This window comes from Neltuma alba, unplaced genomic scaffold (genome assembly GCF_004799145.2).
Source record: "Neltuma alba isolate B1F8T4 unplaced genomic scaffold, ASM479914v2 tig00011936_pilon, whole genome shotgun sequence".
In the NCBI taxonomy this organism is placed as follows: Eukaryota; Viridiplantae; Streptophyta; class Magnoliopsida; order Fabales; family Fabaceae; genus Neltuma; species Neltuma alba.
In genome coordinates, this window is record NW_021636523.1 from 3635 (window position 1) to 29041 (window position 25407).

At 33.9% G+C, this 25407-nt stretch overlaps 4 protein-coding genes, 1 long non-coding RNA gene, 1 other non-coding gene and 1 pseudogene across 6 annotated transcripts; 1 reads left to right on the plus strand and 6 right to left on the minus strand.

Annotated features, from left to right (window-relative positions):
• Nucleotides 1–1073: 1073 nt before the first annotated feature.
• Nucleotides 1074–1454, minus strand: LOC114719686 (F-box/kelch-repeat protein At3g06240-like). Its single transcript, XM_028905201.1, has one exon. The coding sequence runs from the start codon at nt 1452–1454 to the stop codon at nt 1074–1076; it is 381 nt and encodes a 126-aa protein (XP_028761034.1).
• An 889-nt stretch (nt 1455–2343) lies between these two features.
• On the minus strand, nt 2344–6742 carry LOC114719693 (protein ABCI12, chloroplastic-like; annotated as a pseudogene).
• A 648-nt stretch (nt 6743–7390) lies between these two features.
• TRNAP-CGG (transfer RNA proline (anticodon CGG)) lies at nt 7391–7462 on the plus strand. Its single transcript has one exon. It is a non-coding gene; the product is annotated as a tRNA-Pro (tRNA).
• A 215-nt stretch (nt 7463–7677) lies between these two features.
• LOC114719695 (uncharacterized) lies at nt 7678–8054 on the minus strand. The gene is made up of 2 exons (XR_003737927.1): nt 8018–8054; nt 7678–7912 (listed from the first exon to the last, which is right to left on the minus strand). It is a non-coding gene; the product is annotated as an uncharacterized LOC114719695 (long non-coding RNA).
• A 103-nt stretch (nt 8055–8157) lies between these two features.
• Nucleotides 8158–9187, minus strand: LOC114719687 (membrane protein PM19L-like). Its single transcript, XM_028905202.1, has 2 exons — nt 8985–9187; nt 8158–8381 (listed from the first exon to the last, which is right to left on the minus strand). Exons 1-2 carry the CDS (start codon nt 9109–9111, stop codon nt 8158–8160), a joined length of 351 nt encoding a protein of 116 aa, XP_028761035.1. The 5' UTR covers nt 9112–9187.
• A 2439-nt stretch (nt 9188–11626) lies between these two features.
• On the minus strand, nt 11627–12724 carry LOC114719688 (F-box/kelch-repeat protein At3g23880-like). Its single transcript, XM_028905203.1, has one exon. It carries the CDS (start codon nt 12722–12724, stop codon nt 11627–11629), a length of 1098 nt encoding a protein of 365 aa, XP_028761036.1.
• A 5142-nt stretch (nt 12725–17866) lies between these two features.
• LOC114719692 (glutamine synthetase leaf isozyme, chloroplastic) lies at nt 17867–23692 on the minus strand. Its single transcript, XM_028905208.1, has 14 exons — nt 23551–23692; nt 21850–22116; nt 21605–21644; nt 21404–21507; nt 21268–21316; nt 21066–21172; nt 20405–20492; nt 20178–20306; nt 20015–20089; nt 19526–19579; nt 19411–19448; nt 19161–19320; nt 18997–19057; nt 17867–18275 (listed from the first exon to the last, which is right to left on the minus strand). Exons 2-14 carry the CDS (start codon nt 22101–22103, stop codon nt 18136–18138), a joined length of 1299 nt encoding a protein of 432 aa, XP_028761041.1. The 5' UTR covers nt 22104–22116; nt 23551–23692; the 3' UTR covers nt 17867–18135.
• Nucleotides 23693–25407: the final 1715 nt, after the last annotated feature.

Genomic DNA, 25407 nt, shown 5'->3' on the forward strand with positions numbered 1-25407 from the left:
TACATATTCAAGTAAAATTTGTTATTACCTTCTATCCTAATATAAGAGCCGGTTGACTAATTTGAAGAGATTAAGAAAGTAAATTGAGTTAGTTATTTGTTCTAAATAAATGTTGTCTTTCCTAAAATATCCTTACTTATTAAGTGTATTGACTAGAAAAATCATTGTTAGAAGGGCTACTTTGAAAAAAAAAAATGTATAAATATGGGAGACAAAGTGGATTGGGGTCTTATATTTAAGATCAAAATAAAATTCAAACAGAGTCTTAATCTTACATATTATTACCTTTGGTCCTTAAATAAAAATTATCTGAATATTAATTTGGTTTTAAATATAAGATCTCAATTTATTTTGTCTCCTAAATTTGTAATTTATTTTCTAAAGTATCCATAATGATTACACATATAAAGAGAGTTGAAATTCAAAAGTAGTCATAATTAAAAAGGATACTTTATAAAAATCAACTCATATTTGTTACAAATAATTAGCTTAACTAATTTTTTTAATTTATTCAAATTAATTAAGTAATTCTTATGTTAAGGAGAAGAGGTAGTATCATATATATATATATATATATATATATATATCTCTATCCAATCCTTCTTGTTGATTACTTCCAAGGTTTATCTGGTACACATAAAAAGGAATTAGAAGCGCAGAAAAACCAACAGAACTAATTAAGTCCAGTTTAGTTTCTTATATGCGACATTAAGATTAGAGGACAGCTAGACAGCTAGTGTTCCAAGCTCTGCTCTTGACCACAGCGGAGGCAAAAAAGACTCTCAGCATAAACTACTCCATCTGCATCAAACCCATCCAAATCGTGACCAGAACATCTGCTACTTCTCCTTTCTCATCCAACTTCATCAAACTTGTACCACACACTGCAACAACTTGACCATCTTGGTGAAGCATATTGGTGAAATGTAGTAAGCCAGAAGTTCATCAGCAAGAGACAAGCACATATGCATACTCCAGATGATTCCACCCCATATTCTCTCATCATCCAAATCTCAATTTGGTTTGAATTATTCGTTCCAATTAGACTAAGACATCCTCCAAGTTCTTTCAATTCACATGTTTCGTAAACTCTTTTCTGTTAAATCCAATGATATTATTGCTGCGTGTGATGAAGCTTGCCCCGCTTCAGCACACAAAGCCAACCAATGAATAGCACCGTTTAAGGTCGAACCAGCCACTGAACCAGTGCTAGGATCAGGTCGATCGATTGGACTGATAAATGTGAAACATCCCTCAAGTTGTTTCCATGAATTGGTTCTCACAGAGAAGATATGAATCTCTGTACCAGAAACAGATGAACTGTTGGAGTTGTATAATGCTAACACTATTAAGTAATCATCAGTGAATGAATCATAACCAAAGCCATACAGAAATGCAGAAAGTGAGAAGGAATTGGTGGGATATTTTGCAGACACGGGTTTGAAGGGTTCCATATAACAAGCTGAGAATCAGAATCAAGCTCTAGAAACAAGAACCCTCTGCAATAACCCATAATCTGCAATTGATAGGATGGTGAGCTACGAGGAAAACCGAGGCTTACAAAAGAAGCAGCATCATGAAGGGGCGCATTGAGATCTAGAGATTGAAATTTGGAAGAGAGAGTTTCTGAAGAATAAAAGTAAAGATTCGATGGGTGTGTAGGGAAGAGTGTTGAAAATGCAAATCTACGAAAAATGGGGACTAGAGATGAGAGAGAGCCAGGGCTTGGAGACACACCTGAAACGCAGGAGAGATTTGATGGGCAAGCGCAGAAGGATTTCCAATATAACTTCTGCGGGAAGATTCTCCACGGTTCTGGGTATGAGCTATTGTATTTGGACCAAAGATAGAAGCTTGTGGTTATTGGGGTGTGTATTCATTTGGAAGGCTATAGAATGAGTTATACGCAGCTTTTTCCCGGAAAATACTTTGTCAATACGTCGGCGCCGAAAAGGACCTGGTCATGTCAACAACGTGTTGGCTCCACCAAATGAATTGTTCCTCTTCCCATATCCATAGCATGATATACTATCTCCCATCTTAGAATAAGTTAAATGTTGATTCTTAAAGATTTAATTTCAATTTGAGCAGTTCATATATGTAATCTTATTTTAAATAATTTTTTATTTTAATATATAAAAAAATAAAAAGATATAAAGATATATTTAACTGTCCATTTTTCATATAAAAATAAATTTACCATTAAAATTGTAAATTAAAACTTAAGACTGGAAGTTGCACTGACTTGTATTTATTCTTTCACCTGTGCTAAACATGAGAGTAAAATGTTGAATACACAGGTTGAGCAAGCACACGCTCAAAAACACTATCATAAAGACCAAGTAAATAATTGAATAAATTCAACTAACAGAAACCAAAATGCTAATCCAAATTCTCTCATAGTCTAAAAGTTTTTTACCCCTCTGTATCAACATGCCCCTTTAATTAACATCCTCACGGGGCAACTATATAATTAAGTAGGGTGGCTCTGTCTTCTGTCACACAGAGAGACCCCATCATTTTCCACCTGCTAATCCAGAAAATGAGAAATAAAATGACTTGTGCATACACACACACATGCGTATAAAAATAAAATTTCCATTTTATACAAATGCCAAAGAGGTATATACCTGTCCTAGACAAGGTAGCGCTCAGACAGGATGGCTGCTCCTATGAGAACTGTTAAACACAACAGCGATAAGAAATCGGCCATGCCAGAAGAGATGACTCAGACAAGAAGTAGATCTTATGAGAGCCACTGTCCCCTTAAAAACCTCTGACTATCATAGCCTGCAGTAATTATTTGTTGAGCTATCAGAAGGCAACTCTTGAATACATAAGGGACACATGAGATTTTCTAACATGGTCCTTAACAAACTTAGTTGAAATCAACCAGGGCAAATGTTTAAACTGTTTTTGCAGCTTAGAACTGAAAGAAACATAATACAGCTCAGAGTTTTTAAGACATGGATCTGTACAAAGCAGAGACAAGTTAAAAATAACTATTACAAAAAGATAAAAAGGTTAAATGATGATGTTGTTGATGATTGAAACAGATTAATGGTGAATGAATTAAAAAATATGATAAGCTCAAGATGTTTAAACAAGATTGAAAGAGGGCAATGAGATAAAAGAGGTCAGATCCATGCAAATTTGACAAACCTGAGAAATTTGCTCTGCATGGCTGAAGATATTTTTGAATATGCGCCGGAAGTAGTTAAAAAAAACTGTAGTCATGAACCCAGAAGGGAAAAAGGAAAGGAAAACAATCATCAAAATGAAGAAGTATCTTCGCTAATTCATTTAAAGGTTGTGAATTGAAACTGGATTTAACATTAACCTACGTTGTTCGAATAGAAAGGAACAAATGGACTTCAGTTTAGCTATTTTATTCAGGATCAATCCTGACAGATTATTATAGTAACATGCTATAGAACACTATTCCAAACATTCAGTTCAGGATATCAGATCATGATCCAATACCTACATATCAATTGCTTATGCATAGACATTCTATAAGAATCAATGTTAAGTCTAGAGAATCTAAATAAGATTAATGAACAAGACAATTTTAGATGATACCCATCAATTGGTAATGTGAAAAAAAAACAGCAAAAAGCTGTACTATGCCTTCCATTGTCTGCTGATGCCCGGAATCAAGAGCAAGAGCAATAAATATTTACTTACCATCAATTGTCTCCAAAACAGTTAGCTGTTTCCAATTTATCCTTCGAGATATAATCCCCAAAGCAACATTCCGAACCTGCAACGAAATAGGGGAAGAAGGGAAATTCGATTCATGAGTTTGGCCAAATTAGGTTACAAGTTAGAAACTATTGAAGCTGCTGTTGTTGTGCATTATTTCAGTCTCTTTTCCTTGCAATGCGATGAAATCAGTGTTGATTATTAATAATATATCCTTTAGAAAATTGCCACATCAAAAGTAAAAAATGCTGTTCCTTTGCACCAACTGAACGGAACATGATATTGAAAGCTAAAAAACTAAACCTCACATTATCAAATAATATTGATGCAGAAATCTTCGCTATTCTCTTACCTCATCAAAAACTAGACTGACGAATCTCAATGAGAGCAGAAGGGTAAGCACAATTTCTGACACAGAGACGCCTATGTGTCTTAGAGGGAGCAAAAACCATCGCAGTGCAAATGCTAGTTGTTCTGGGGTTGTGGTTGCAAGGCAGAGGCTCGCACTTTGAAATACCTTTCAAATGAACAAAAAGCCAATTCTCATACACACACAAGTCATGACTTCTGTATAAAGTGCAAAACAAATGTGTACTAGCTTTTAATTAAAGGAAAACCCCAAAAAAGTGACTACTGAATTCAAAATGCCAAATCAGGAATTACTATAAAATGGGTTGTCATTTGCTCTTTGAATGTAGTTATTTCCTTTATGAGTATAGTAACGAATACTGATTTGGAATTTTGAAATTCAGCTATCACTTTTTGGGATTTTCCCTTAATTAAATGCCAAAGATTTAAAAGTGAAAGAAAGTAGAGGAAGAAGTGAGGAAAGTCCCTTACAATGAAAGTTAAACATGCAGCGGTGCTTGCAACAGATAAGCCTTTCCTTGTAAAGGTTAGCGGACCTAACTTCATGATTACATAAGAATAACCTCTTAAAGATACAGGAAGATTAGGAAGACCCATCATGGCAGGAGGTGGGGTTCTTGACTGGACGAGTGGGGGTACACCATCTGAACCAAGCCCTAACATTATGAATAACAATCCTGAGAGTAAATACACTCTTGCCAATTGATCCTGCACAATCGTAGAATGAGGAAATTCTTTAACTAGCACATCATCCCAATATGGAAACAAATATAAATTTGTCAACAAGTCTCAGTGACGAGATAAAAGAGGGGAGGGGGAATGTTGTGCTTGGTGCAAAAGGTCCTTCACTTACAATATACTAGTTTGATCATCCTTCTTCAGGGACTAAGAGTAAGTAAGATTTCAAATGGGTTAAATTATTTCATGAAATAAGCAATCAACTATGAGCATAGTTGAATATGAAAGACAGGCTAAATACCACTAGTGAAGGCAAAGGGGGGAAAACAGCGGACATCAGGTAGAGCATCTGACAACACCGTGGACCTCAAATTGATGAACAACGCACCAAATATACATTTTATAAAGCATTAAACAAGCCATCTACATATGCATATGGCATCATGGCTTAAGGACAACCACCTCAGCTGGCATAATGAACTTGGCACATCCATGACGTTTGTGCATGTGTTGTGAAAATCTTGAGTTGGATAGGATTCTATCATCAGCATAACTTTAAGGGGCATCAAGGCTTAATAACGACTAACCAATACCTCTACCCCCTGAGCCAGATGAGTCAATAGCTTCAAATTACTTACCACCCAAACGTCTTTTGGCAGAGTTGAAATTGACAGCAGAGTCAAATATATAACTAATCCAAAGCGACGCATGACTATATGTGATCTTGCTGGCAGAACAACCAAAGCCAAAACCCATACCTGTAAAAGTAGCCTGATTTAATTATAAAAAAGCAAGCAAGCGCGCGCACAAATTGGAGACAATCAAAAAAATACAGCCAGACAGTAGATTCTGTAATATCAAACAATTGCTGATCATTCCACCATGATTTATGGATAATGAGAAATCTTCAACATTTATATATAGACCATATCTAAAGCACTCCAACTTGTATAAAAGAAAACTTCATTACCATGTTCAAATAACTTTATTCAAGAACTCAGCTAATAAAAAATAATTACCATATCCTCATTTCCTATTTTATGAAATGGATGGAAATTGGTGTGCTCATCAATTTGCTCATGTTTTAATTTCGGTAATTACATTGCCCTCTATCAACGACTTCTAGGACATTTTAAGGATAACACAAATTACACCGGGCAGTAGCAAACCAAAGCTATACTTTTCTTAGTAAACAAAAGGAAAAACCCATGTTAGCAATCTCAGGAATAATATACTTAGTTGTCATTGCCAAGTATATAAAGGTATATGACAGGGAATTAAACTATTATTTTGCACCTGCTATTATCCATTCACCAATAAAATATTGCAACCTCAAAATCAAAGAGCTTCCTTAAACAATTTCATCTCAATTCATTGACAAAACTCGAGAATCCAGGATCCTATAATAAAAACCTTAAATTGATTTCGAACTCACTCACCAATTTGATTCGGGGGTCTATAGAATGGAGAAACGTGGTGGGTGAAGCTATGTACTGACCAATTGGGCTAGCAGTGGCACCTGCAATCAATCTGAGAACTTTATCAGCAGCGAGAGCGCTGGTGGTGGTATCCACTTAGACCAATTTGTTGTGCCACCATTATCACCAGCTGAAGCTCTAATTTGAAGGCCCGTCTTCTTCACCACCCAAAGGGTCGTCTTCGCCTGAAGGAATGCACAGGGGGTTGGGCCAAATTTTGGGAAAGTTACGGACTTAGGACCAGAATTTAGAGGTATAGTCGATGGGGAAGCGACCAAAAGAAAAGCGCCATGCTTACAGTTCATGGGTAAGTGTCAAACTGTAAAGGAGAGGGAAATGAAATGAAGATAAAGTTTGTCGCGATAATCCAATTTGACAAACTCTATGATTCGTAGTGCAATTGATTGTTTTCCAGGGAACGCTTCGATGCATAGTTTCAATGCTTCATGCTTCCTTATTAGCGTTCCTGTGCCCGCGGCTGAGATTTCCCAGGAATGCCGGCACAACTTCAACCGGCGGATTATTGATATTTCTTTTCTAAACCAACAAAGATTTGAAATTAGTCACGCTCAAAAACAATTATTCAATTTTTAGTCAAAAATTAGTCCCAGGAACAAGTGAACATCGACAACAAATAAAGAAAACTATAGGTCAAAAACAATTATTCAATTTTTTTAGTTGAGAACATTATTCAAAAATTATACAAGCTATGACTTTAGTACTATCATCCGCTCATAACCTTGGGATTAATGATTCTGAGCATATGTTTCTTAACCACTTAGTTGAGTTCAACCTCTTGTGAATATAAGTCTGATGTGAGCTCCTTTAAAAATTTTGATTGAAGGATAAAAAATAACAAAAGCACGGGGGATGAAAATTTAAAAAGAAAATAGCAAAAAAAAAACATGAAATTAAAAAAATTGCCCACAAGAATAGTTCGTAAAAATTATTGTCAAAATCCATATTATTATTTTTAAAACCCATATTAATATCGTCATGGGTCCTAATTTACAATTTTCTAATTTCACTGTCTTTTTTTGTGATTTTGTCAAATTTAAATAATTATTATTTGACAAAAAAAAATAAAAATGAATATTACAAGAATGGCCGCTGCATAATGCATATACTTGAGACGTCTGTAAAGTCCAAACACAACAACTGGGCATTTGGTCTAGTGGTATGATTCTCGCTTCGGGTGCGAGAGGTCCCGAGTTCGATTCTCGGAATGCCCCTTTTTCACGTTCATCTTAAATATCTCATGGTACCCAATGATTTGCTTTTTCACTCAACGAATCATTTTCATGAACAGTGCTTTTCTGTTGTGTCTTCTGTCTCACAATCATCTTTTTTTTTTTTTTTCCAGATTCATTACACGCGCGCGCGCACACACAAATGAACTGAAATATGGCAGTGACTGGTAGTGAAAAACTGAAAATGCACACAAACAAATTACAATTTAACAATCCATGTATAGTTACTGTCTCTCAGACATAAAATAAAAGAACAAAAGAAAAGGTGTAAACAATTGTGATTGATATTGTGGAATATCTTGCAGGACTTGCTATGCCATCATCATTCTGTATAGCTTATAATTAGAATCAGCCGGAAACCCCTGCATGGATCACACCAGTGCACAACATTTGTGTTCCACTCACAACTATTGTGATAATCTCCAGAGTGCGCTGCAAGAATTAATGCACAATATAATCTTTGTTGTATCTCTCTGCCCAACAAGTCTAGATCTTTAATTTCTTGCCAAGATTATTGATGATGAAGTAAATGCTTACCAGGTTTGAGTCAGTCCAGCCAAGTTCAATCTCTTTAAAGCCAATCTGCAGCATATATATAAAAGGCATTGATGAAATTAATGAACAGGTGAGTGAGTACTGGATGAATAAAAGGAGAGATTTAATGATAAGAGTGATGATTACCCCATGGCAAGTAAAGTGAGAGCCCAAGATGTGAGTGAAGAAGTGGCTGCTGCATATAAGCTAGGGACCCTCCAACTGGAAACATTCTGCAATCCTGTCAGTGAGGTGGTGAATCCCACCACACCAGCAATCAGAGAGAAGAGTATGAACACCCCAGTTGCTGCATTCCCCATTGGGAAATATATTGGAAATAACTGAACTGGAGGCGACAGATTTGAGGCTGCATTCCCATAACCATCATTGTTATTTTTTTTTTTTATCATCAATCAATAAATTTCAAACACGTAACTTTACTCAAAGGAAAACACAATTCTTTTCTACTCGATCCAACCCAGCCATTAAACTTAAATCAATATATATATATATATATATATCAATGGGAAAATTACTGAAAAAAATCTCTCCTTGCAAAATTTTGTGCAAAATACTTAAGAACTCAGGTCTTTAAGCTGCGGGTAACTCCTTCTCAGTTACGTGCAAATGTCTTTTGTTTTTGTACATCTGCGTACAACTGAAGAAGGGTTACACCTGTTGAAGATAGTTGCATCTGCATGATCCTTAAACAAATCTGATACACCTTTGGACAATAAAATTTTGCAGTGGGGGGATTTTTCAGCAATTTTCCCTATATCAATGCATAAAGCAATAAAATTTATGGATTCACACACATTGCTCATAAGCAATAAATAATGCGGCTCATTTATCGCAATTCTGTGAAATACAGCTGCGGGTGTGTGTGTGTGTGTGTGTGTGGGGTTAGTTATTTAACAGCAAGATTTTCTTGAGTGATATGAACATATGAAGAACTTATATATATGAATACCTGTTTCACGAGATCTTTGAATGCCGTGGTTCATTGCCCAGGAAGCAATTGCTGTGACAATGAAGTACAAAACTAGGTTCAGTACCAAGAGGATGGAGGCTACTGATTTTTGTCCTCCAGTTGCCATGGTCCTCTACTATAAGCTTTAAGCTAAAAGCCTGACAAAATCTGATGAACTTGTTTATGTTTTTGTATGGGAGTTCGATCGACAAGATGAGATTGATTTATGGTCCCCTTTATTTTCACAGCGATGGTATGTCGATTCCTAGCTTGCTGTTACCATGGAAATCATTTCCTTCCGTATGAAGAAAAGACTTGGATTCCTTTCCCCCATTCTTTAGCTAGCCGCCTGAAGGGGAAAAGAATCTTTTGTACACACACACATAGCACAAAAGATTAGATTTTTTTTTTCCTCCTTTTCTGTTTAAACTTGATTATCAAGGCGTTTTCCTTATTTTTAATGAAATATTATTTCCTCTTCTGCATGAAATTAAACAAACCCATGAATTATGAAAATGTTAATTAGAGAATGAACTTTAGTATCCAATTCAAATTTAATTTTAAATTATTATAAGTCAAAACTCAGATAATTAAATTCAATCAGTAGTAGATAAATTTATATATTAGCATGAACGTGCATTATGGCTGCAAAAAGATTAAAATTTAATTATGTAAAGAGGCAGAATCATAGAAAACTAGAAAATAAAAGTCTCTGAAGAGACTAATACCATAATATATACAATTATGATATGTTATTCCTTCAGCGTATATATTAGAAGTACAAGAAAAGAATCCTAATAGTAATAAGACATTCTGTGTACAACAAAGTTGTCGGCTCTGGGCCTATTGGGAAGGCTTAAAAAATCCATATAAGTATGTTTCACGTAAATTGAGATAAAACTTCTCTCACATACTTGTCTCATATTTCATAAATTATTATTAAAAAATTACTTATAAACTACTTATAAGTTGTTCCAAACACGCCCTCTATTAATGAGCCCATTATGTATCCCCCATCATCATCATGATGAAGATTGAAGAGCATGAAGGCTGGCCGCTAAACTGTCCTGCTATTACAAAAGCCAAAGGAAAAAAAAAAACAAAAAAAAAAACACAACAACAAAACAAAATTACAATCAGTTTTTTAGGACTAGAAATTGGGTTCCAAAAGATATATTTAACTAATTGTGTACAAATTAAAGAAGTGAGATAAATTAACTAATTGTAACAAATGCTATATGACCTCTTGAAAATACCCGTACGTAATATTAGATGATATATAATTATAAGTTAGATAAATTAATTTAAAAAAAATAAATATAAATATGAATAATAAAATAAATTGAGATATTAAGCAAAACCGGCTCCTTGGAGCCAGTGATGAGTACATGTAGATCTCTTAGAAGTAGCTGTACTTCATAGAGGCCAGCACCATCTATATCCCACCATCATCATCATGATGAAGATGAAGAGCATGAAGGCTGGCCGCTAAACTGTCCTGCTATTACAAAAGCCAAAGGAAAAAAAAAAAAAAAAACAACAACAACAAAAAAAAATTACATAATCAGTTTTTTAGGACTAGAATTGTGTTCCAAAAGATATATTTAACTAATTTGTATAAATTAAAGAAGTGAGATAAATTAACTACTTGTAACAAATGCTATATGACCTCTTGAAAATACCCGTACGTAATATTAGATGATATATTAATTATAAGTTAGATAAATTAATTTAAAAAAATAATAAATATGAATAATAAAATAAATTGATGATATTAAGCAAAACCGGCTCCTTGGAGCCAGTGATGAGTACATGTAGATCTATTAGAAGTAGCTAGTACTGCGTCATGCAGAAGGCCAGCACCGACTTCTCATAAGGCCCACCTTACATGATAGTAGTAATTGATAACTTCTATTTACAATGAAATAATTCGTTCATAACATTACTTACATCTTCGGTAAATAAAAAAAATGAAGCATATATTTAGTCATTTACTTTATATAAAGTTTTAATTTGACCCATTAACTTTAAAAAATATGTTTTTAATTATTTACAGAAGACATTATTAATCGCTGTTATTATTAATAAGAGAACTATTTAACGAATTTATATATATTAAGTAAGTCAAATAAATTAATAATTATAATAAATATAACATAATCTCCATAAAATACTTATGTATAAGTGTATAACATTAGCATATACATATATATATATATTTCATAAGTTAGGTAAATTAGTTTTAGGAAAAAAAATGAAGCACATATTTAGTCATTTATTTTATATAAAGTTTTAATTTGACCCCTTAACTTTAAAAAAATATTTTTAATCATTCAACTCTAAAATCATTAGGCTCAAATGACTTTTTTTTGTAACAATTATGGTTAATTTGAAAATTAAATTAAAAATGTTAGCATTTAAGAATATTTTATTAATATTTAAGACCTCAATATCATTATTTTTTATTAGTAATTTTAAGATTCAAAAACTTATGCTTTTAAAAGTTAAAAAACTAAAAGTATGCTTTTAAAAGTTAAAAAACTAAATTAAAATCTATGTTAAAATAGTAAATATATACTTTAGTTAGAGAAAACGATAAACACGAGAGATAAAAAGTAAAGAATGTCAAAAGTACCTGAAAGTCAAGTACTGAGGAAACTAGCTGTCAAAGGGAGGGAATGTATGGTCTCAGTATATTGAACCCAGGATTTGTGTGGACGACCCCAGAACTCAAGATATTCTAGTAGGTTTCCACTGCCGTCACTCCATTTTGATAATCCTATACCACTATCTACGGCAAGAATTTCCCCATCTTTGGTGAAGCATAATGGCAAAATATAACTGATCTTCCTTTGACCTGACAAAGATATCAACTTGGTCCAAGATGACTTCACTCCATATTCTCTCATCCTCCATATCTTAACTTCACCCAAGGAGTTGTGTTTGTAATAAGAAGTTATAGTAAGGAATCCTCCAAGCACTCCCAGATCATAGTTCATGCAATTATCATCATCATCAGGTGGCCCAGGAATTTCTCGTAAATCCTTTGTTGTTATATCCAATGCAATGATCTTTGCTTCTACCTGGGGTGGATCACAACACGAGATTAACCAATGAATTGAGCCGTTCAGGAAAGAACCAGATTTAACTGGGAAAGGGATTGTTATCTTGGGAAGTTGGTAACTATCACTGATAGTAAGTTTTTGCCATGAATTGGTTCTTAGAGAGAAGATCACAAAGCTTTCCAACCAAGATGGATCATTGAAGTTAAATGCGACCACTAAGTAATCATCAACGGATTCATCATAACAAAAGCCATACGAAATTGTAGGTACCCATGGAAGCGGAGGATTTGAGATCTGCTTGTGGAGACCTGTAGTGGGATTCCATAGAAAAAGAAGTTGGTCTTTGACGAGCATGAGGAGCAGAAAGCCTCTGCAAGAAGTAATGATGTTAATATCAGTGTATGGTTTGATAAGGGGGAAATCAAGCTCGATAGTAGCAGAATGATCATTGAATGAGGCATTGATATCTATGGACCTTATTCGTTCTGGAGGATTTGTGTAAAGGAATCGATGGGCGTGTTGGGAAGAAGATCGCTGAAAATGCAGATCGGTGAATTTAGGGCTAGAGATCAATGAGTACCATGACTTGGATAAACACTTGCAACGCAGGATAGATTTAAAGTCAGGCAAGCGAAGAAGGATTTCCATTCTCAAATCTTCAGCAAGCTTCTCCATGGTTTCCTGAGGGGGTTGGGGAGGGGCTTGTGAAGGTGGCCGGGAAATCAAGGAAGAAGGCGAGTTATGGCAGCGGCCGTAGCTCGAGAAGATTTTCATTATTTTATTTTGAAATCCAAAAGTTGATATTTCTGCATTTGTTTTTTATTTTGGACTATTGATTGGCTCGATTCGATTTGGACATCGGAAGAGAAGATATTGAGATTTTAAAATATAAACAAATTTGGGATTTGCGCCGAAAATCATGTGAGCAAAAAGTACCCTCCGTTCACCCCAAAAAAGCACCCTCTAGTTTTAATTTGAAAAAACAATTGCTTCTGATAAGAGAATATCTAGAAAAAATGATACATAAAAAAGCTTGAAAATGTGAAATGCCAATTTGAAAAGTTAAGAAAATATAATGACAGAAAAGATAGTCCTTTCCAAATTAGAATTTTAAAATTCAGTAAAATGACAAAAATACTCTTTGTTTTTTTAAAAAAAACCTCAGTCCCTCACCGGTGGCTGGCAACCACTGCCTACGAATGGCCGCCGGCCACCGGTGTGGTGAATGCTGGTGAAATTTTTTCATCACAATATATATGGGAGAATATGGTTCAAAGTGGAGGGGTGGGATTTGATCCCACAACTCTTTAGCCATTTGGGCCAACAAAAGAGAAGATAACCATTGAAACATCAAAAAGTTCTTAACTTTATAATGCAAGCAAAAATATAAGTTAAGTCTTTTACTGTGACTTCAGTCCGTGACAACAATTTACTTGAGGATAACAAGTCTTAATTGAAAAATAACAAGTCTAAATTTGATATTAACAAATCAACTTTTCCTGATACATAATAAAAAGTAACATGTATATTAATTAAAAATAACCATAATTTATTTGAAAATAACACGTCTTTATTAAAAAAACAACAAGTTTAAACTTGAAATTAACAATGTGTCTTTTCCTGATACATAATAAGAAATAGTATGTACATTAATTAAAAATGACTATAATTTTTTACCAAAAAAAAAGACTATAATTTATTTGAAAATGACATGTCTTTAGTGGAAAATAACAACAATTTATTTGGAAATGTGCATGTTATTTCTTGTTATGTATCAAGAAAAGTTGCTTTGTTAATATCAAGTTTAGACTTATCGTTTTCCAATAAAGACGTGTCCTTTTCAAATAAATTATGATCATTTTTAATTAATGTACATGTTATTTCTTATTATGTATCAGGAAAAGACACATTGTTAATCTCAAGTTTAGACTTGTCATTTTCCAGTAAAGACGTGTCATTTTCAAATAAATTATGGTTATTTTTAATTAATGTACATGTTACTTCTTGTTATGTATCAGGAAAAGTTGCTTTGTTAATATCAAATTTAGACTTGTTATTTCTTAATTACGACTTGTCATCCTCAGGTAAATTGTTGTCATAAGCTGAAGTCACAGTAAAAAAGTCAACTTATATTTTTGTTTGCATTATAAGGTTAAAAAATTTTTGATGACCCAATAGTCATCTTTCTTTTTGTTGGCCCAAATGGCCAAGGGGTTGTGGAATCAAATCCCACCCCTGCCACTTTGAACTAAGGCTGTTCATGGGACAGATTGGGACCAGAATAGGCCCGTCCCGGTTCCATCCCAATGAACAGTAATGGGAAAGAAAATCTGTCCCGTGTCCCGGCCCGTCCTAGGATTGTCCCAGTCTCGGTCGAGATGGGACGGGACCGGGACATCCCGAAGTTTTTTTAAAAAATTTTTTTTAATTTTTTTTAAAAATCTGATTTTTTTAATTATATTTTTTTGGAGTTAAACCTTATAAAAACATCTTTTTATTTTTTTATTTATTTGTTTGGGCACTCTTAAATAAAAGCTCAAAATATTACATATAATAGTCATTAAAAACTCTAAACAAAAGCTTTTAACACAATAAAAACTTGCTAAAAATTCTAATCATCAATAATCTCAAATCATTAACAAATATAAAAACTCTAAATAAATATATCCATAGTTCCATACAATAGTCTCAAATCTTAAAAAAATATGAAAAAAAATGATATTATATAAATAGGATAAAAAATTTTAAAAAATTAAATAAAAAAAAAAGGAACTGGGACGAGACCGGGACGGGACGACCCCGTCCCGTGTCCCGTGTCCCGTCCCATCCCGGTCACTTTTTTGTCCCGTCCCGAAAAATTTCGGGACGGATCCGTCCTGTCCCAATAAGATCGGGACCGGAATGGACCAACGGGACGGGCCGGCCTTGAACGCCCCTACTTTGAACCATATTCTCCCATGCAAAAATATATATATTGTGACAAAAAAAACTTCACCAGTGGCTGGCTGTGGCTGCCAGCTGCCGACCCCTTGTGAGGGGTTGAGTTTTTTTTTTTAAAAAACAAAGGGTATTTTTGTCATTTTACTAAATTTTCAATTTTCAATTTAAGAAGGACTTCCCTCTCTGTCAATCTGTCATTACATTTTCTTAGCTTTCCAAATTGGCATTTCACATTTTCAAGCTTCTTTATGTGTCATTTTCCCGAATATCTATACGCATATTTTTTTTTCTCATTTATTAATTAATATATAAGGGCATGTTTAGAAATAAAAATGTAGTTCTAAGCGAGAATAGGTTTTGTCTCTCCCAGTAAAAAATTTTCCATATACATGGCCTAGTTCCAAACTAGGACATCCTACTTAACACTATGTTTGGTACGGGATTTTCAGAGGGGAGAGGAGGGAAGTTGCTCCCCTCCCCTTGTTTGGCTAGTGTAATTTTTTTAGGAGGAGAGGGGAGCCCCTCCCTTTCCCTTCTAACCTCCCCTCCAAAAGTGGGGTTTTTTTGGAGGGGAGGTGAGAGATAATATTTTAATTCTTTATATACCTTTTCGATTTGTTAACATCTAATCAGTCGCAAACATTTCTATATAAGAGAGTTCTTTTGAGTATCTAACAAGAGGTTATTAAGATAATTGTCTCCAAAATTAGTGAGCATTTGTAAACTTTTTTTCCCTCTTCTTCTAATTCTAAGATGTCGTTGGTATTTTCTTTCACCTTCAAAGTCTTTTCTCTGATTGAAATCTATCACTCGTGACTTTTTATCTTGATATTCTATAAGTGTGTGACTGTGTCTTGTAAATCAAAATTGGTGAATTGTATTATATATATAGTTATATCTTAACAAAATAAAAAAGTGAGAAAATTCATTTAAATTTTATGAGTTAAAATAGTCAATTTTTTATTAGAACAAAATAAGGTATTATTAAAATTGCTCCCTCCCCTCCCCTCCAATCAATCCAAACAGGAGATCATTAAAATCCCTCCCCTCCCCTCTCCTTTGTAGCTACCCTTCCTTCCGTCGAGCCAAACACAGCGTAAGAGGCAAACTCATCTTTGCATTGTGAGGGGCTTTATTGGTAAAGTTTGGTAATTTCATTTGGTTATGTGGGCAACCTATTTAAATTGTAGCATAGTGTGAGTTTAAATAATTAATATCAAGTCTAACGAAAAGGTTTAGTAGTCTCACATAATGTGACGAACTAAGATTTAAATTTTACATAAAAAAGATACACATATTTAATGCCAAATAATGTCTTAAATATAAATGTCTTTAATAAAAAGATATATATGTTGCTGTGCCTATGAAAAAATATATGATGTCATTTCCAAAAGAAATTCATAAATAGGGGGAATTCATTATTCAAATAAATCTGACTTATTTAGATGAGGGAGATTATCTAAATCTATTCTATATATATGCCCTATCCTTCTTTCAAATTAATAAGATTGAGTGGCTCAGCCTGATTGATTGGAGGACCAAGAATGACTAATTTACAAAACCGAAATTTGGATATTGTAATAATAAAATAATTGTTTATTATATACCAAAAGAATGAAAAAAAAGTTATAAATAGAATGGATAAATTTTATATAAAGTCATATTTTCGTCATTTATAAATATGATTATGTCATTATAAAAATGTTATTTGTTTGAATCTGATGAAAAATAATAACAGTACTCTTTTTTAAATATATGACATATCCTTCTAAATTTCTAATGACCGATGATTTGGTAATCTTTTACTTCTGTGAAGTTATATAAATTTCCTATTACAGCATAAATACTTTTTTCGGTGATTAATAAAATGAAGTCTTTTTGCTTTTTTTTTTTAAAAAAAAAAGCACATATGGCTCATATTTGTTTCCCCAAATTTTCTCTAGATTTTGGAGAGAACCAAAATTGTCTCTTTTTATATTAGTACTGCCTCCGGTCCTAATTATAAGAGCTAATTGACTAATTTAAGGAGATTAAGGAAAGAATTTAAGTTAGTTATTTGTAATAAATATAAGATTCTAATAATTGTCATTATAAAATCATTTTTTTTCACTTCTTCTGTGCCTCTAAACATGAGAAAAAATAACATTCGCTCACTATTTTAATCTTTGCCATTGCTTCTCTCTTCCCATTCTCTTCTTGTTTTACATCACATATGTTGGGATGCAGCTATTATGGCTGTTTTGTTATGTTTCATATCCAGAATTATAAACTGCTACAAAGACCTATACTGCCTTTCGTCTTTAATATAAAAGCTAATTTGACATTTTATTTCAAATATAAGACTCTAATTCATTTTATCTCTCATATTTATCTATTTTTTTTCAAGATAATCTTTGTAGTAGTTGATAATTTTAACTAATACACATGACTATTAGTAAGATATTTAAAAAAAAAAAACACATATTTATTACAAATAAATAATTTAACTAATTTTTTTAATTTATTCAAATTAGACTTCCAGCTCTTTACCTGTATATATAGATTTCACAATAGCAACAAATATTAATATTTAGACCTTATGGTAAGTAGTAAGCTGTGCATATCCTTTTCGTTTAACCTATTTAACCTCGCACTTTGCAGACATACCAATTTTCTCCCTTGTAAATTGATAACAGAAATCTGATTTGTTATGTTTCTTTTCTTCTTTTGTCATAGAATGATTTCTTCTCCAAATGAAACAAAAGGGAAGTGTATTCCATGTTCATGATTTTAAGACTCCTCTCAGTTTATAATATGCTTTGGCAAAAAAAAAAAGAAAAGTTTATATAATATGCATCAATGTGTGCCCTAGGATGACATAAAATTAAGGCCACGAAATACAAAATCTCGAATTAATAATACCTTAGAATTCAATCCAAGAATGCAAACATTACTGGGAACATATTTAAATATATAATCAATCAGAATTCCAGTCCAGCGGGGATTTCATCTGACAACACATAACAAAGATGACAAACTTTATTCCCATCTATTGTCCAGACAAAATCGCCTTCTGCACAAATTTAAATTGACAATGACGAACTTTCCAGCACTTAACAAACCAATCTCAGCTAAACTGAGTCCACTCAAATCATCAACCAATGGACTTAGACCTTTAATGCTAACTTCTGAGCTGCAAGAGCTTCAGCCTCCAGTGTTGGTTCCCACAATAATGTAGTTTCTGCCAGTAACGATGTCACAACATATGGATCCATGTTTGAAGCTGGACGCCGGTCCTCCAAGTAACCTACAATTAAGAGGATTGGCAACCCAAAGAAATAAAAATCTAGAAACAATGGTAGATTCCAGTAGTTAAACAGCCTCAGTATGACGGTTTCTGGACGTAAATTAAGTTCAAAGCGAACAACAAGGGAGCTAATGACAATTAGAATGAGAGCAGTAAACAGAATGGGGCTGTGTAATGCCAAGATTTTTTTTTTTTGGAGAAATCAAAATAGTACTTGGTAGAAACCAAGGCATATGATTTTGCAATGCATAGGTTGTAAAATGTTCACAAAACAAAAAAGGTGGGAACTAGATGCATCTCAATCCGGGGGTAAACCAGAAATCCTTATAGTACGCTTAATTAAGAGAGAACTACTTTGAAATGAATTCACTTTGTTGGCCAAAAAAGAAATGAAATGAAGTGACTCAAGTTTCTAATTGTTTCATTATGGTTGTTCCTTGGGGAAAAAGATGTGGAGGAAAACTCTATTCTCCGGTTGAACCGGTCCTTCAGATTTTAGCTATAGCGCAAGTTCCGGTATAAGGATTCTTTTGCACACAGAATGACCTCAAAAAAGCTGTCGAATCAGCAATCATTCAGAACGCGTAAGCTAATAAAAGTTGGATGATACATATCAGTACATATCATAACTGCAGACAGATTAAGGAGCCAAATTGTTTCTATTGGTCTAATGTTAAGCAAGACCAACTACGAGTTGCAAAAATATCATGGGCAATTTTACCTTTGCCTTTCGCCTCTGTGTCTCTTCCCACGCGAATTGAGCAACCCCGATTAGCCACTCCCTGCAAGTTAGATTTTATAAGAGTGTTTCAAAGAATATCAACTTTCCACTGTTTTTAAATTGTTAATCTTCCACCAAAATGTATTAACAAGTTTAAGTCATACCCAAGAAAACGTGTTAATGTCGGCTGTCTCATGCTTTCCTGTCAACCTTCTCTCGTTTCCTTCTCCATATGCACTAATGTGATCCCTGTGACGCAGTGATAAGTTCAAAATTGCCTTCTTTATCACCTCGTAGCCTCCATCTTCCCGCATACTCTTGGTACTGAAAAACCAATGAAAGTTCAGCACCTTAGTAATCTAGCAAGCTACAAGGGCTCACTATTAGAATTAATGATCGGGACGTGGCCAAAACCTGTAATTGGTGTGGCATCCTGCGCCATTCCAGTCACCCTATTGAAACAAAATGCGAAAACATTAAAATGATTACCAGTGAAAAAGAATTGCTGTCAGTTATAGCATTATAGTACCTGTATTGGTTTTGGATCAAGCGAGAGAACAACACCAGCTTGTTCAGTGATCCTCTGCCAGAACAGAGAAGAAAGGCCACATAACTCATCAGATGATACAGAGTAAATGATGACAAGAAAAGACACAAATAACTCAGTTCACAAAAGATCACAACAATGTCCAGTTACAAGCAAAATGAGTATTCTGGTCCATCATTGGCCTATCCAACTGGGGAAGAAGTGTAAAGACTTAAATAAAAGAGGTAAAAGCAATCTTCTGATGTTGAAAATTACACATACAACATAGTTACTGCAGTACTGCTTTAGTCGAGAGAAAAAACATCGCATTGCATATCATTCCTCAGACAAACTAGCACACAAATAACAAAACATCAAGCTTCCTCATTATGCCTTCATAACGTCTTTAGCCAATTCATTTAAAAACTTAACCTTCCAGTTTCATATGGTCCAACGGTACATGTATTATTGCAAGTGGGTAGACTGAATTACCTCAAGGATGTACCTTGCGCACCAAATATGATCACCAGCATCAATACCTACACTAGGACCAACTTGAAACTCCCACTGGAATATTCATGAAAGAAAATGTAAGGCAAATAATAAACTCAAAAATTCATAAGCGATAAAAGAAAGGGAAAGGTATGAGAAAGACCTGCCCAGGCATAACCTCCCCATTGGTACCACTGATGTTGATTCCAGCATATATGCAAGCCTTATAATGAGCGTCTGATATATCACGACCATATGATTTATCTGCCCCAGCAGCGCAATAATAGGGACCCTAATAGATTAAGGAGTAATTAGATAGTATTCGTGTAAAAGAGTTGTCAAAATCCCATAAATCAGGATGAAACTTGACAATTGTACGAAACACATTACCTGAGGACCCGGATAGCCTCCCACAGGCCAACCCAAGGGCCAGTTTACATTTGTTTGAAGTAAAGTGTACTCTTGTTCTATTCCAAACCTTGGTGCAATCAACAAAAAGCATTAGCATGTTTTCTTCTTTAAGATAATGATTCAACAGTTAATAACAAAGGTTCAGTTGCCTAAGGTTCATAGAAGTGAATAAGTGATCAAGTGAGGGAAAAATCCAATGCATACATAAAAGCAGGCATTGGCAGAAGGGATATGCCATATGCATTGGAATACAAATAAAATAGGTACTACTAAATACTAATATCAATGCTGAACTCAATTGGTGGTTTTCCTAAGATCATGCCTTTATGCAGGACTCTCACTTCAAAATAATAGTTGGTTAATATTTTTTTAAAAATTGCCCCATTAAAGCATTCAATTCATTATCCTTTCTTCTATGCATGTAATGATGTATTACAATGGAAAACAAGGAGATATATACCATGGAACTTCGGCTACGCCCATTGGGTCACTAAAGGTTCAAGCAGCTTTGTGATGGTAGGTAAATATTTTTTAAAAAATTGCCCCATAAAAGCGTACATTTCATTAACACAATGGTGTGCTTGTCCTTTCTTCTATGCATATAATGGTGTATTACAACAAAAGCAAGGAGAATATATACCATGGAACTTCAGCTATGACCTTTGGGTCACTAAAGACTTGAGCAGCTCGGTGCCGCTTGTTTGTGGGGATAGGCTCGCCTGCTGGGGTGTATGTATCGCAAATTACCTTTGCAAAACAGTATAATACACATTATCTTAATGATATTTGCATTCTATTTCAATAAATCAACGTTGGACCCCTTCAGATGTCCAAGCTCTTACCAAAATATGGTTACCACCACGGAAAGGATCTTTGAAAATTGCCTGAGGACTGAATAAAGTAAGAAAGGTAAATTAAAATGTCATAGTATAAATTAGAAAATCACGTCAAAATAAGTGTAAGTTGGAAGAGTCTTACTATAGGATTACTTCACTGTCTTCGCCAGGTGCTTGTCCAGTGCTAGATCCATCATAATTCCACTTAGGGAGCTCAGAGGGATGTTCAACAGGCTTTGGTATAGTCTGAAATTAACATAAAATTCATTTGAGATTAGTCAAATATCAACTATGATGAAATATTGTCTTCCCTAGCCTGTTCACAACATTAGAAATAACATACCCTTGATTTGCTGCGCACATCAATTCCGGTCCCCCCAACCCTGTTTCACAAATTAATATGACATTGTTAAACATTAGTGGTCTCATACAGAAGCATAAAAACGGAAATCGTTATTCATGTCTGGATCCTGTTAAAACAGTTTTATTATTAATACCACTACCCATAAGGTTTAGTTCAAAGTTGAACATAAAGAAAAAAACAAGCATGTATAAGAGAGAGTGGGGCAAGAAAGTGTTATGAAATACCAAATGTACTCCGCAATAATCTTATCAGTGAATGGAGTGGTGTCCAAATTAAGCAGATTCTCTAGCCTGTTGACAGTACCATTTTCAGACTTGATTGCCAACACTCTGAATTTAGAAGAGCTGGTAGGTGCACCTTTCTTATTTTGTTTAAACAGTAAAGAACTCCACGTTTTTGATGAAATGGGGCTTGCATTGGCAGAACTTTTTGTGATTCTCATCTGCCATTGTGTAGAGGGAGCCAAAATCTGTGCCATGTTCTGCTCCTTACTGAACATAATAAAGCCAAGAGAAATCACATGCCCAGGAAAAAAGCATCAGAGTTGATGACATGATGATTTTATAATTGAGATTGAACACAAGATACATAGCATTAAGTTTGAAAGCATGATATTTATTAGCTGTTCTTCAAATGAGCATTAGTGATGCCCCAAATAAGATCATTCTTAAAAGTGGTCATCAAATCCTGCCAAGCTATTATTGATATGCAGAGGGTAGCTAAGTCTGCCACTTAACATAGTATAGCCATCAGAAACCTCCATTCTCTCCGCCCAAAAGTAAAGAATCAGATTTGACTTTAAATACAACTTCTTTATTGGCATTAAGCACGAAATGATTTAGCATAATAATCTAGAAAAATGTTCATCTGATATTGTCCAATCTCACCCGATTAAAGACAGGCGACTAGTGTCCAAAATAATAGTCCTAAATTTAATCATCAATCCTCCAAAAGCCCAATTTGACATTCCCATCAGGGTTCTTATTAAGCCCTTTAATATGCCTTGTTGCATAATATCAGATTAAGTGCATAAAACCAACAGGAAAATAATTCATTGAGAAAATGAGATACTATGATTGGCTAGCCAAGTCAAATTTCTTTATATAACCAACTTAGCCAAGAGTATCAATTTTTTTTTTTTTTGAAAAAATTGAATTCGGGCTTACTTCAACATTTTTCAATATATACATATATATAGTTATAGCATAGTCTCACTCTCTTTTTTTGGCTAGCAACTATATATATAGCATAATCGAACCTAGTAATTGTTCAAAATAGCCGCTAATCTAGCTTATTTTAGCAGATTTTTCAATTCTCCCCTGTTTACCCTACTAACCAGCTGGGTAGTTTTAGAAGACATCCAAAGAAGACACATGATCATCCGACTTTATTTGCTAGTATTTAATGTACATACGGAACTATAAAGTTTTTCATGTACCATAAAATATCAAAATTCAAAGTAGCAGACCAAACGATATCAGTACAGTTCATTTATTATTAGAAAACATACATGAGGACAAAAGATTGAGTCGTTTCACACGATTTAAAGATTTGACAGAAAAAATGTAAGCCATAAAGAGTTGACTTTTCTGCTGGCTAATAGCTATAAAGCTCTGGACTATCACCGTTCATAGAACGCATTTCAAGCGTGCCTCTCGTGAACTAGGTCTACTAAAGCAATCAGCAGCGTAAAAAAGTACTTGTAACCCATACCCTTTTGCCTTTTCTTCATGTATCACATTCAAAACAAAACATCATCAAACAACCCAATAAAAATTGTGGGATTTGCTGAAATCAGTTATAATCGTATTGCACACAGTTTATCTGTCAACAAGATCAATCGCGAACCATCATAGATGATACATTCCCTTTAACTTCCCTTTTCAAAAGAAAGAACAGTGGCAATAGAGAAAACAAAAACTTACCAGAACACAGTCGCAAAATGGCTAAAGCTGAAGCGCTCGAAATGGGTTCAACCCGAATCGCAGATTGGGTCCTTAGTGTCTGAGACACTGGGCAGATGAGAGTGAGAAGTAAGTAAAAGAGAGGCTCGTGTGAAATAGTGGCTGATGACCAAAGCTAGTGGCTTTTCCCAAATAGATAGGGATGTCACATGAGTGGATGAAATTTGCTTTTGGTCCCTTGACGGACCCCAAAGGTAGCATGGACTCATACGATAATGTTATGCAGATAAGGTTCTTAATTTTCTATTGCAAAGACTTGGCATAATCTACGTTCATAGTGATTAAAAATGAATTCACGGGCTCTCAAAGCTTTGCTTTGACGTTTAGTTCACCAACGATTAGATTTTTTAAGTGTCGAACTCAAAAAGATCAAACAAACTTCCTTGGACTTTTCATTTTCCTAATTGTATATCATTTCCCCATCTTTTCTTCTCACTTATATGAATGCTCGGACTTGTCCTATTTGAAGATATATAATAAATTGTTTGAAGTCAATTAGCTTATATAATACTACCTCCGATCCTAAATCTAAAAGCTAATTGACCAATTTGAGTAAATTAAAGAAACAAATTAAGTTAGTTATTTATTATAAATAGGTGTTGTCTTTCCTAAAATATTATTGTTAATCAAGTTTATTGGTTAGAAATACTATTATTAGAAAGAGTATTTTGAAAAAAAAAATAAACATGAGAAAGAAAGTGGATTGAGGTCTTATATTTAGAACCAAAATAAAAATCAAATAAGGTCTTATATTAAGGACCGGAGGTAATAAGTAACAAGCCATAACAAATTAAAGTGAAACTTGCATGGGTTTAGGGTTTTAACAAAGCTTTGAAAAACAAGTCATATTATTTGTAATTATAAATAATGCAGCTCGTTAAAATTAAAATTATGTATATAAAATCATATTTACCTGAAAAAAAAAAAAAAAGAAGTAGCTTTTTTGTTTATAATCCCAGAAATTGTATAAATCAATCTGATAATAAAATTATGGTTCTCAAAAGTGGGATAGAAAATAATTTGACTAGATAACTTAGTTTTTGCATCCCAATATCTTTTTGTTTAATCTTGTCAATAAATTAGTATTAGTGTGTACATACACACACACACATATATATATATAAGATTTTGGGAAAAATTAATTTTTTGACCTTTCCAGTTTTAACTACTCGACTTGATACTGAACTTTTAACTCAATTAAAATTCAATTTTAAACCTTTTATCATTTAATAAATTAACCTATGTCATACATAGCTCACTTTAAGTCATCACTCAATCATGTTACGTGTGCTAACATGACTTCCAAATAAGTTCTGTATTTTATTAGTAGTTAGTCACTCACAGTTCATCTTTTCTCCTAGTTTCCTTTGCATTATTTTCCTCCTCTTTCTCAAAATCATCATTAAAGCGATGTTGTTATATACGTACCATAGAATCTGGCAGTTAAAATGTTATTATTTTAAAGTTTGAATATTGTTGAAAAATAAGCAGCTATGGCAAAGAGATGCAAGATGGTGTTCAATCTGAGCGAGGAATCATTTGAGTTTGGATTGAGGATTGTATGTAAACTACGTGGATGCTTTGACAAGTGAGCAAATTTTTTTCTTTTAAAAGAAAAGCAAGCTATTTTATTTTATAAAAAAGATCAGTATATAAATATAATCACACACTAGATAACAACTCATAAAAGTCTGCAACAACTAAAATCTTAATCATTCCTGATGTAAAAAGTTTATAATACTATCTCCGGTCCTGATTATAAGATATCATCTATAAACGAGATCTTATAAAACGAAGTCTTATAATTAAGATCGGAAG